The sequence below is a fragment of the Ochotona princeps genome, chromosome X (genome assembly GCF_030435755.1).
Source record: "Ochotona princeps isolate mOchPri1 chromosome X, mOchPri1.hap1, whole genome shotgun sequence".
Taxonomy (NCBI): Eukaryota; Metazoa; Chordata; class Mammalia; order Lagomorpha; family Ochotonidae; genus Ochotona; species Ochotona princeps.
The window spans coordinates 10,958,228-10,970,384 of NC_080865.1; the positions used below are offsets into that span (position 1 = coordinate 10,958,228).

At 39.1% G+C, this 12,157-nt stretch overlaps 1 protein-coding gene and 1 long non-coding RNA gene across 2 annotated transcripts in view; one reads left to right on the plus strand and one right to left on the minus strand.

The window, feature by feature from the left end:
• The window catches only part of LOC131478527 (uncharacterized), a 113,139-nt gene that overhangs the window by 48,158 nt on the left and 52,824 nt on the right, over positions 1-12,157 (minus strand). The window lies entirely within an intron of this gene.
• On the plus strand, positions 3,769-4,301 carry LOC101526086 (NADH dehydrogenase [ubiquinone] iron-sulfur protein 4, mitochondrial-like). Its single transcript, XM_058658669.1, is given in 2 exon segments — positions 3,769-3,997; positions 4,000-4,301. Coding segments are annotated over 2 exon segments (531 nt in total).

Genomic DNA, 12,157 nt, shown 5'->3' on the forward strand with positions numbered 1-12,157 from the left:
TCTATCCAATTTTACTTAAATGTTCAGATTTCCTTCCTACTTATTCTCTTTCTCTATATGTGTGCAAAAGGATTTTTTTTTTCCTAAGCTAGCCCCAGATGACTAGAAGTTGACGGTATCAAGATCTTTCTCCAAATACTTTAGTGTGCATTTCCTAAGAACAAGGACATTCCCTTAAAAAACCACAGTAAAGCAATTAAAACCAGGAATTTAACTTAATATGATGCTGTTATTTCATCCATTATCCTTATTTAAATGCGACAAGTGTTTCAACATTGACATGTTTTATTTTTCCAGATCCTGGATTTGATTCTGGATTAAGTACTTAGTGTCCTTTAACGTGGAACAACTCTTTAGTATTTCTGGATATTCCAGCACCAGGCCATACATCAGAGGTGTTTTGTAGACAGCCCTGTATTGGGGATTGTGTGATGTTTCCTTAGCAGAGAACTTTTGTTAGGAATATCACTTCAGGAACATTGTACTCATTTTGATACATAAGAGTACTTAAAGTAGTCTGTGGGAAAATAAAATTAAAATATAAATTTGCTTGGGTGCAAAATTTTTTTAATTTCTAATAAAGGTAGTTTTTTTTTTAATAATACGCACTTTCCATAAGCATTTTGAACACCTTTCATGTGTAAGAAGGCACATCAATATGTTTGTTCAAATTTTGGTGACTTTTCACTTTGATCATTGGGATAAGCTGCTATCTTCCAGGATTATCAATTGCAAAGTCACTGTTTCTTTTTGGAATAAGTATGTATTTGGTGAAGAGATATTCTAACAAAATCTAATTGGTAAAGAGATGCTCTGTGTAAGTAGCTTGTTCCCACCAAAGTCCCCACAAGTCTAAATTTCTAAGTGACCATTAAAACTGAGGTCCAAGATAAAGTGTTGGGGCACAACAAGTTAAGTCCCTACTTGTGACACAAGCATACCCAATCAAAGTCCTGATTCAATTCCCAGCTGCTCCATTTCCAGTTCATTGTCCAATTAATGTGCCTGGATAAGTAGAAGATGGGACAAAGAGAGAGAAAAGGAGAAAGTATATAAGTGAATACAATCTTAAATGCATTTCATTTGCTGGTTAACTTCCCAAATGCCCTCAATGACCAGTCCTTGCCAAAGCCAACCCAGCCAGATCAATCCAGATATCAGGGACTCAAGTACTTGGACCATCATTGCTTCCTCCCAGGGTGTGCGTTAGCAGGAAGCACGAATCAGAAGCAGAGGTGGGACTCGAAGCTAGTATTCATGTGAATAGAAGAGCTTCTTTCTCTTCCTCACTTCCCATTCCTTCTCCATCTTCCTCTCCTCTCACCTTCCTTGCTTCCCTCCCTTCCATATCTTAGAGCATCATTATGGGTATACAAATTTCTTTTTATTTCCCCCTGTTCCATCAAAACAAAACAATTTTCTTATTAATGTTTAAGCTACCAATTATGTTATCCTACAATATTTATGTAAACCAAATAAATATTAACTGTAAACCTACTGAAGAAACTTCATGAACTTTTTCAAGCATCTAATGCAAAATATATAGAGTAGTACAGTCAGAACCAAGCACAAAAGTAACTTAAAGAGTATGTAATTTTTTCTCTGTGTGGTTATGCTATCAATCTATTTATAGAAAAAGTTGATGTGTCTCTGTTTATGATCAGCATTAGGGTTTGCTTTTTTACCTATTTAATGTAATTTTATTTTTGAATATGCAAAATAACGTATTTCAAAAATGTGAACCATGTATAACGGCAGACTCAAGGAAATGGCAGAGCCTTCTTTATACCCCTTCCCTATCAACACCTTCATAGTAGTCACTTCTATCAGTCTTTTTCTGCTTTTAAATTATTATCCAATTTATGTGTGTGTGAGAGAGAGATCTCCTATTAGCTAGTTCACTTTTTAAGTGCCCTAAGAATCTGGAGCAAGGGTGGGAATTGGTGGCCTGGAGTTTGGAACACAATCCAGTTTCTTACATGGATGACAGGGACCTAATCAAATGAAGCACCACTTACTACTTTCGAGAATGTGCATTTACAGGAAGCTAGAATCAGAAACAGAGCTGGAGCTTGAACCCAGGCATTCTTATATGGGCTGCAGGCATCCCAAGAAGCATCTTAAGCACATAACAAATATTCCAATTTCTGTTAGTTTCTGTTTTCCCCCGTGTTTCTTTACTCCTTTTCCCAAATATAATCTTATACTTGATCTTAGCCAAAAAGCAGAGAAGCGATCAAATATAATTTTATATGCATGCATTTACATATAAATGTGTATCTGCATATACTTAAATAAACATTTTTATCTTAATCATTTTCATCTATAAAAGAATATTTCAGTTTATGGAAAAAAATAGAATTAAAAGGTCATTTTAGTTTGCTACAAAAGATTTTCGAAATTCCTAAATGGCTTTATCATAGTACTCATGTTCATGAACTTTTTGAAGACCCTCCGTATTATTATATATAAAATATGTAGAATGTATGTATACATGCATGGCTTATATATAATATTAAAGATCAGATCTACTCTTCTTTTAAAGAGTTATTTATTTATTATTTATTTATTATTGTAAAGTCAGATTTACAGAGAGGAAGACAAACAGATAAATCTTCTGCCTGATGATTCACTCCCCAAGCAGTCACAACAGCTTGAGCTTCTTCTGGGTCTCCCACATGGGTGCAGGCTCCCAAGGCTTTGGGCCGTCCTCGACTGCTTTCCCAGGCTGTCGCTGTCCTGCAGTGAACAATCTGGTGCACTGAGACGATAATAACAAGTGTGGATTACTGACTGATGGTCAATAGCCGAAGTTTATTAACAACACCAGACTTTTAAAGGAAGGTTGTCATGTAGGCATCCAAGGAGGAGGGGCTTGAGCCATTTACAGCTCAACAGCAAGGTACAGTTCCCCAAAAACACAGCTTGTTCCTCTAGCAGGTTCTTTATCTTAACCTGTGAACCAAGATGTATCCTGCTCATTCATCTCCTTATCAATTGCTCCTGACTCCTTCAGGGGAGATCCAACTGGCTATGTCTCCCACAATAGCAAAGGTTCTGAATGTCCTTCTACACCAGGCCACAAGCAGGGAGCTAGATGGGAAGTGGGGCAGCCGGGATTAGAACCGGCACCCATATGGGATCCCATTATATGCAAGGTGAGGACTTTAGCTGCTGCTAGGCTACCACTCCAGGCCCCAGATCTACTCTTAAAGTATACCCATTCATCACTGACTCATTTATCGTACGGTGGCATCATTTTATCCACGAGACTTTTGCTTTTTCTTTTTGTCATCCATGCGTTGGTAATTCAGTAGTGCATTTTTTCGACCCCATGGCTGTGTAAAATTTTTGTTGTTATTGTTTTAACTTTATAGCTGTTGGCTGCTTCGTGGCTTCTCATTTAAGGGAAAGTATAGTAACTGCTGAATAGAGACTATCATATCCAGATATGAAGATGCAATGCAGTATGTATCTCTACTCTGAAATCAAAGATAGACTCCCAATTACACTCTTAGATATATCTAGACAATGGGATGCTGGACTGGCTGACATTGTACCAGTAATGTCGGGGCACACTTAAACAATAGACTGATGGAATTAGGACTCCTTATGAGGGACTATATTATTGTAAATTATTGTAACAATATGGGGAAAATCAGTCAAGGAGTAGGAATTTGGGGGCAGGGGAAAAATCCCAGACCCTATGGAACTACCATAAAATCCAAAATAAAAAAAATACACTCCCTGGCGTTTGCTCGTGGCAACATGGCGGTGGTATCAGTGTTAGTGGCACTGAGGCAGGTGTTGTTGGGCAGAAGGGCAGTGGCAGTGGCTGCCCTTTCTGTTTCCAAGGTTCCAATCAGGTGGTTGAGCATTTCCACATGGAGGTTGGAACAGGACCAAACTCGAGACATGCAACTCTTAACAGTGGATGAGAAATTGGATATCACTACTTTAACTGATGTTTCAGGAGAACATATCAAAACCTGAAAAGTCTGGATTTTGTTCCTGCTCACAATAACATGCAGTCTCGAATAAACAACATGAAGAAATGGAAGATGGAATCTGGTACCGGGGAAATATGGGAAAATCCTTCGATGGGCTGGGCATCAACGGTCGATCCCTTGTCTAATATGGTGCTAACCTTCAGTACTAAAGAAGATGCAGGTGCATTTGTGGAAAAAAAAAAAAAAGAATGGAGGTATGACATGGAAGAGAAGAAAATTCTTAAGCCCAAGTTCAAATCTTATGGCACAAGCTTTTCTTGGAACAAAACAACAAGACTATCCACAAAATAGGCTGGCACTGAGTATCTGTGAATAAAGTCAGCTGTGCAGTATTTATAGTACACATACAACACATCTCTTAATCTCCTAATAAATTTGACCTTTAAACCACAAAAAAAAAAAACCCACTCATTCTTTCTTCATGACAGGATAGTACTGCATTACAGTGACCTTTTATTCAACTATTTATATTTATAGACTCTTTCATTGCTTTCAACTTTTTCTTGTGTACACAACCAATAAAGTTTTGCATGCTATTTTACCTTGGTGGAAATGTATCTTCAGAACTACTTAGGGAGTGAACAAATGCAGCTTTATTTCAATTAGGTGTTGTCCAATGCCCCTACAAAGGGCTGTAGCAACAGCGCAGAATCTACGTTTCTGTGCAGCCTTGCCAACAGGCTGTTTTGTCAGCATTTCATTTCTGCCAATCTGAAAAAAACACAGTATCTGCAAGCAGCAGCAATTTGTGTTATTATGGGTGATGTTAAGCTTATTTTTCCATTTTGAGAGTTGTTTCTCTTTACTTATTCTTTTCTCCTTTTTCTAATGACCTTCTGGTATTTTCCCCCCTCAATTTGTAAAGCTCTCTCTATACAAGGGAGATTAACTCACCATCTGTAATACAAGTTTCAATTTTTTTTTTTGCTTCACCTTATCCTTTTTAAGCATTACTTATGGCCTTTCTTGGGTCATTCTCCTGTTTTATTGAGGTATAATTGACAATTAAAATAGAGTATATTTAACATGTACAAGTTGACAGGTTGATCTAAATTTGAATGGTGAAATGACCACAAAGTAATGCATATCCACCACCTCATACGGTTACCTTCTTTTTTTTTTAAGTTTATTTATTTGAAAAACAGAATGATGGATATGAGGTAGAAGAGAGAGAATGGGAGAGGGAGAGAATATTCCATCTCCTGGTTCACTCCACAAATGACTGTAATGACCAGGGCTAAGGCAGACTGCAGCCAGGAGCCTAGAGTCTGAGTCTCCCTTGTGGATGAAAGAGGCCCAAATGGTTAGGTAGTCTTCTGCAGCTTTCCTGGGTGCATTAGCAAGGAGCTGGCTCAGAAACAGATTGGGACTTGAATCTTGTGCCAGCATCACAGGTGGTGTGCCACAGCACCGGCATCCACCTGCCCTTTTCTTTTGGTGAGAATATGTAAGATATACCTGCTTATCAAAATTTAAGTTATAATACATTATTAACTATATTCACCACACTATGCATTAAATCTCTAGAATTATTCATCTCACGTAACTGAAATTTGCGCCCTTTGACTGTATCTACTCATTTTCCCCCTTAAGCTCCTTGAAATCACCATTCTACTTCAAGCAAAGTACTTTTGCATTTTTATGTTGTTGAACTTACTGATCTTTTCATTGCTTCTTGATTTTAAGTCACAGTTAGAAAGGTTTTCCTCACTCCTATTCTATGAAATAATTCACTCACATTTTCTTGTAGCATGTAAATGATCACATGCTTTTGTTTTAAAAATTACATCTTGAGCTTCATCTTCAAAATTTCTGTCTCTATGTACCTCCTTTTAAGAGTTGTTTAATTGCCTGTGTTTAAGTTGAAGTTCCCAGAAGCAGCCTTTAAGTTGATAATTCATGTACGGGCCTTAAGTTGTTAGTTCATGTTTATGTGGCTTACTTAAAAAGTGTTTCCAGGAATGACTAGGAAGGGAGTGGGGGAGGCAGAATAGGGAAGGGGATGGTAAGAAGCCAAACCAAAGCAAAATTTTGGGCAAGGTCCCAAAGAAGAGAAATTCAGTCTAACCCCTCAGGGGAACTCTGTTATGGAAGTTGTGCCTCCAACTTGGCCCAATCTTAGTCAAGGAAACTGAGCTTTGAAATTGCCACATCCATGAGCTACTGGCTAAAGACTGTCCCAGGCACAGAAAGATGTCATTAGTAGAGTCTTAGATGTGGTCTTTGGAGTCAAAAACACACCAAAACCAGGGGAGGGGTGAGCAGAAGCAATGAGAAAGATCTGAAGGAATCTGACTGAATACCAACAATGCTCCCACCACAGCTGGCAAAGAACCTGGAAAACAGAATACTAGAGAAAGGGACATGGCCGGTATTGGGACAGAAAGAGAAATGAACCCAAAGAAAGAATCACTTCTCATCTCTGCAAAGCTACTGTTGTTACATTCCCAGAGCTGAGAATGAAGACCCAAGCTGATTTATCTCTGCTTACTCAATAAAGTCCTAGTGTTGTCAAAAGCTGTCACCAGACTGAAGCTTATAGTTTCTCATTGATGACATAGAGGACTGAACAGCTTGGATAAGCAACCACCAACTCTATTTCCCCATACAAAGCTGTCTGCAATAAAAGCTGGTCTGCATATTTTCTCTAGGAGCCCATGTGGACTGATCACTTAAAATCAATGACTTTGGGTCACTTGTGAGAAGACTTGACTCTATTCCTATAACTAAGTGGAGCTGACTGCATAGATCCACCTAACCATTCTTTATTTACCACCACAGTCTCTCTTCCCCCACTCTAATGCCACAAAATACCACCTATACACAATCTATCTGGAACACTGAAAGCAGACAAATGATTTAATCCAGGGCTTCCATCATTCAAAGGACTTTGCAAACACATGCCTAGATCTTTACAGTTTGTTGGATCCATGTGATCTCCCATACCACCATTAGAAACCCCTTACCGAGAATCAAGATGGCAGAATATGGTAAGGACATGTTTAAAAAGACAGAGAAACATTTAATCAGGATGAAGTAGAGAGGACACATTCCAGGAAATAGGAGAAGACAGAACAACAGCAGAGGGGTACCTAGAGACTGACAGACACAGGAAAGCAGCAAAAACAATGGTGTGGTGTTGTAGTGATTGATAATCCATCAGCATTCAGCTAATGGGCAATCTGAACTCCACCAACAGCCAGAACTCCACCAGAAACCAGGTGGGAAGGGACTTTCACTGGGAGCTTGGGAGGTGAACCCAGACAAAGAACTGTCCGTCCTGCTGGTCCGTTTGATTTGACCAGGAACAGAGACAGAGCAGCAGATCCCAGATGGGCAGTGTGAGAACAGGGTGGATTTCACAGCCCAGTCTGCCTCCTAGAGCCAAATTAGACACCATTTTGGATAAGGAGGCAAGGGCTATGGGGCAGGACTGCGCATGCACTGATCTGGGAGTGAACTCAGTTTTGACTCAGTGAACTGCAGCAATGCGGCATTCTATAGGTTCCACCCAAGACAGGTCTGGGTAGCCCTCAGACCTGATGGCCAGCAGATCAAGAACTCTAGTAGTGGCACGTCAGGCACCATTTTGTACACTGTGGCAAAAGTTTCAGGACTGCAGGGGACAACAGTGAACTGCGCATGTGCTGAGCTCGTGAGAACTCACTGAGTTCAGTGGATTGCATTGGTCCCACAGGAAAACAATACCAACCGTGGCATTGTACAGGTCAAAATAGGCCCATGTGTCACCCAAACCTAACGTCCAACAGGTTCTGGCAAGATCAGCACCACCAACAACCTAGCTACATAGTACATCTGGTGTCTCCCTAATCCTAGGACCTCCTCCAACCGGAAGTGGAAGAAAGGTAGCAGAGACAACAGTGCAACCTCAGCATGATAGTACAGGAGGTAGAGATTGGTGAGCCAGGAGTTGGGGCCACAGAGACCATGGTGAAAAATCTAACATAAGAACCCAGACCTGGAACTTACTGGAGGGAGTGGCACAATTGGCTGCCAGCAAAGAGCCATGTACCAAAGGCAGTAAGTAAAATCGAACTGTAGACCTGTGAGTGACACAGCTTAGAAACCTGCCCCAAGGAAAAGACTCCGATAGCTAGAAGTACAATGACCAAGAGCAAAAGAAGAGACAAAGGCAAAGCAAATATTACTGAAGACGCCCCTGCAAAGAAACAAAACCCTATGCCAACCTCAGAGTTAACTGAGGAAGACATCGAGAAAATGGGGGACACAGAAGTCAGAAAACTCATTTTAAAGCTTCTGATCAACAATGAGAAGCACATACAAGAGTTCAAAGAATTTAAGGAATATGTTACACAAGAAATAGCAGCAATAAAGCAAATCAAGGCTGATATATCAAAAATTAAGAACACAGTAGAGCAAATTAAAAGTACAGTGGAAAGTCTCCAAAATAGAATGAAGCAAGCAGAAGAAAGAATTTCAGAATTGGAAGATATTTTCTGTCACCAGGGGGAAGCAAACAAAAAGCTGAAAGCAGAGCTGGATCAGGCAAAAAAAAAGTATTCAAGAATTGAAAGACACTATTAAGAGGCCAAATATAAGAGTTTTGGGAGTTCCAGAAGGTGCAGAAAGAGAAACTGGGTCTAAAATATATTTAATGAAATAATAAGAGAAAATTTCCCTAATCTAGAGAAAGAATTGGGAAATAACATCCAGGAGGGGCACAGAACTCCCAACAGGCTTGACCAAAAGAGATCTTCACCATGACATATGATCATCAAGCTCTCTTCAATTGAACATAAGGAAAAGATCCTTAAATGTGCACGTGAAAAAAATCAATTGACATATAAAGGAATGCCAATTAAAACTCACAGGAAACTCTACAGGCAAGAAGAGAATGGAGTGACATATTCCATATTCTAAAAGAAAAAAATTGTCGGCCCAGGATAACATATCCAGCAAAGCTTTCTTTTGTCTTTGAAAATGAAATAAAATTCTTCCACAATAAAGAAAAGTTAAAAGAACATGCACTCCTATGCTCATAGCAGCACAATCAGTAATTGCAAAAACATGGAAGCAACCAAAATGCCCATCAACAGAGGATTGGATAAGAAAGCTATGGTTCATCTACTCCATGGAATACTACTCAGCTATTAAAAAAAACAAAATGCAGTTCTTTGTGGCCAAATGGGCCAAACTGGAAACCATAATGCTAAGGGAAATGAGCCAATCCCAAAAGGTTAAATACCACATGTTTGCCTTAATTTAAGATGATATGATGTTATGTATAACATGTTATGTTATGAATGTTATATGTTGTGTATAAACTAAAATTGAAGTGTAGGTGAGGTGGTCACAGAAGGTGGCTGGGAACTCGCATTTACTTTTAATATATTGGTTACTCATTACTATGTCAATTAATTCCATAATGATGTAAATTTTTGCTGATGGTATGTTGGAGCTTTCAATTGACTGGGATGATACTCTGCTGGCTCTGTCTTCAGACCAGAGAGGGTATACCTAAGAAGCCGTTGAACTTGACTGGACAATAAGATGCTGGACTCTATGTTTGGTATACGCTTGCAATGGGGGAATCTCAACTGAACTTGAGCTGTGGTTATGCAACAAGGTGGAGGAATCCACCATGGTGGGAGGGTTTGGGGAGGGGTGGGGAGAACCCAAGTACCTATGTAACTGTGTCACATAATACAATGTAATTAATGAAGTAAAAATAATAAATAATAAAAAAAAAGAATTTTCCTCTTTCAAACCTGCCCTATAAAGGATAATTAAAGATGTTCTCTTGACAGAGAAGAGGAGTAGCACCCAACAAAACCAAAGGCAAACGGGAAGGACATCCCAGTAAAATGACAACAGAAGACTAAATCAATGACTAACCCATTCCTATAATGACAGGACCAAATTACTGCCCATACATATTAACCCTGAATGTAAATGGCTTAAGTTGAATCAAACGTCATAGATTAGTAGACTGGATTAAAAAGCAAAACACATCTATTTGCTGTCTAGAAGAGACACATTTCACCAACAAAAATCAGCGGAATATATATCTAATGGATTTTGATGTTTTTGTTTTTGTTAGTTTCATCTCTTCAAAACACTTTCTTCTGATTAAATTCTTTAATGACTCGTAGATCATACAGTAGTATCATGTTCAAGAATGTTCTTGATTTTCTTTTTCATTTCTTCAGCGACACATTAATCATTCAGTAGCATGTTATTGAACTTCTTGGTGTTGTTAATTTCTTTTTTCTCCCTAATGTTGATTTTGTTTTGTGTCTTTTCATTTTGGGAGATGTATAGTAGCTGTGTAATGGAGACTCTCATATCTAGTAACATGTCATTTAACTTCATGGCACTGTAAATTTGTATTCTTCTTCCAGTTGTTGATTTTGCATTGTGACTTTTCATTTAAGGGGATGTACAGTAACTGTGAAATGGAGACTAACATATCCAGATGTGAGGATACAATGTAGTGTGCGTCTCTACTTCCAGACAAAGATGGACTTACAATGAAACTGCTTGCTATATCTTGGCAATAGGATGCTGGACTCTCTGCCATTGTCCATGCCTGCAATGATGGACATATGACTGTGTATGAAGAGCTATAGTTTAGTAATGATACAGAGGAACTAGGTGGTGGGGGGAGTTGGGGAGGTGGATAAGGGAAATCCCAGGAGCCTATGGAACTGTATCATAAAATCATAACAATAATAATAACTAAAAATCTTTAAAAAAGAAACCCCTTACCAAAAATGAAAGCGCTTCTTGTAACTTCTCATCTTACATCTTGTTCCAGTCTAAGAATTAATACACCAGGACTTGAAATTATATCTCAAACCAACTGAGACACATGATTGTGGAGTAATTTCTAAATGTCCTCAGTGCCTGTTCATCCATATGCAAAAGAGATCACATGGCAGGGTTGGTGTAATGACTAAATAAAATACAGGTTTTGGTGTCCAGCACAGTGGAGTAACAAGCTAACCCTTCGCCTACAGTGCCAGGATCCCATATGGACACCAATTCATGTCCTGGTTGCTCTATTTCCAATCCAGCTCCCTGCTAATGACCTAGGAAGGCAGGAGAGGAAGGTTGAAATCCTTTGGACCCTGCACCCACATGAGAGATCTGGAAGAAGCTCCTGCCTTCAGGCTTCAGATTGGCTTAGCTCTGGCTGCTAAGGCTATTTGGGGAGTGAGACAACAGAAGGGAGACCTCTCTCTGTCTACCTCTCCTTCTCTCTGTTTAAAATCTGCCTTTCAAATAAAAATGAATAAATCTTTAAAAGATCATCAATAAACACTTCAAGTCCATTGACAAGGGGCCTGACTTGCACGATTGCTAGCATTCATTCATTAATTTCATTCTACCAGCATGTTTCTCACACTGCTATCTTCTCCCCACCCTTCAATCAGAAATCCTCCTTCTGTTATAAATAGCCTTTCTTACATATTCTCAGCCACTTCCAAAATTTTATCTCTATAAACTCTTCTCAGAGAAAACCAACTCTCCTTCAATTTCTTTGGACAAAGCTTATTCTTTTACATCCACTTTTCATGAGCTGTGGCTTCATTATGTTCTCCTACCTTTCTACTACAAGCAGCAGTTTATTACTCTACCATTCTGGGGCATAAAATGTTCATTCATTAGGTTTGTGCCAACCCTCTGTCCTCTCCTCTGTTCCTCTTCATTGTGTCTTTTCACCTCTCACCTCCAAACTATTTATTAAGGGCTAGGGTACAAGATTGCTGTTTGTTCTCCTCATGTACTTCTTCTCTGCAGAGTAAAGACTACATACTCAAAAAGTTACCCTGAATCCTGATCATGACTTTAAAATTATCTTTAATGCCAACACACTTTAATGTAATTACCACATTGGCCCATACTTACAGTCTGAATATCACTTAGAATTGGCCCACCTCTGAACTTACAGATTCTAGTACACTATTCTTGATCTCAACCTCTGTCTTTCCAGCCTTTCCTCTTCCTTACATCAGCTCTATAAACTCATACACAGAGACCTCTGAGCCATGCTGTTTCTAGTTTTACAATCTGATTTGGCTTCACATCCTTACCTATCCAGTCTCTACCCACTGCACTCAACCACTGTTTTCCTGTACTTCAACACAAGCCTGTTACTAAAA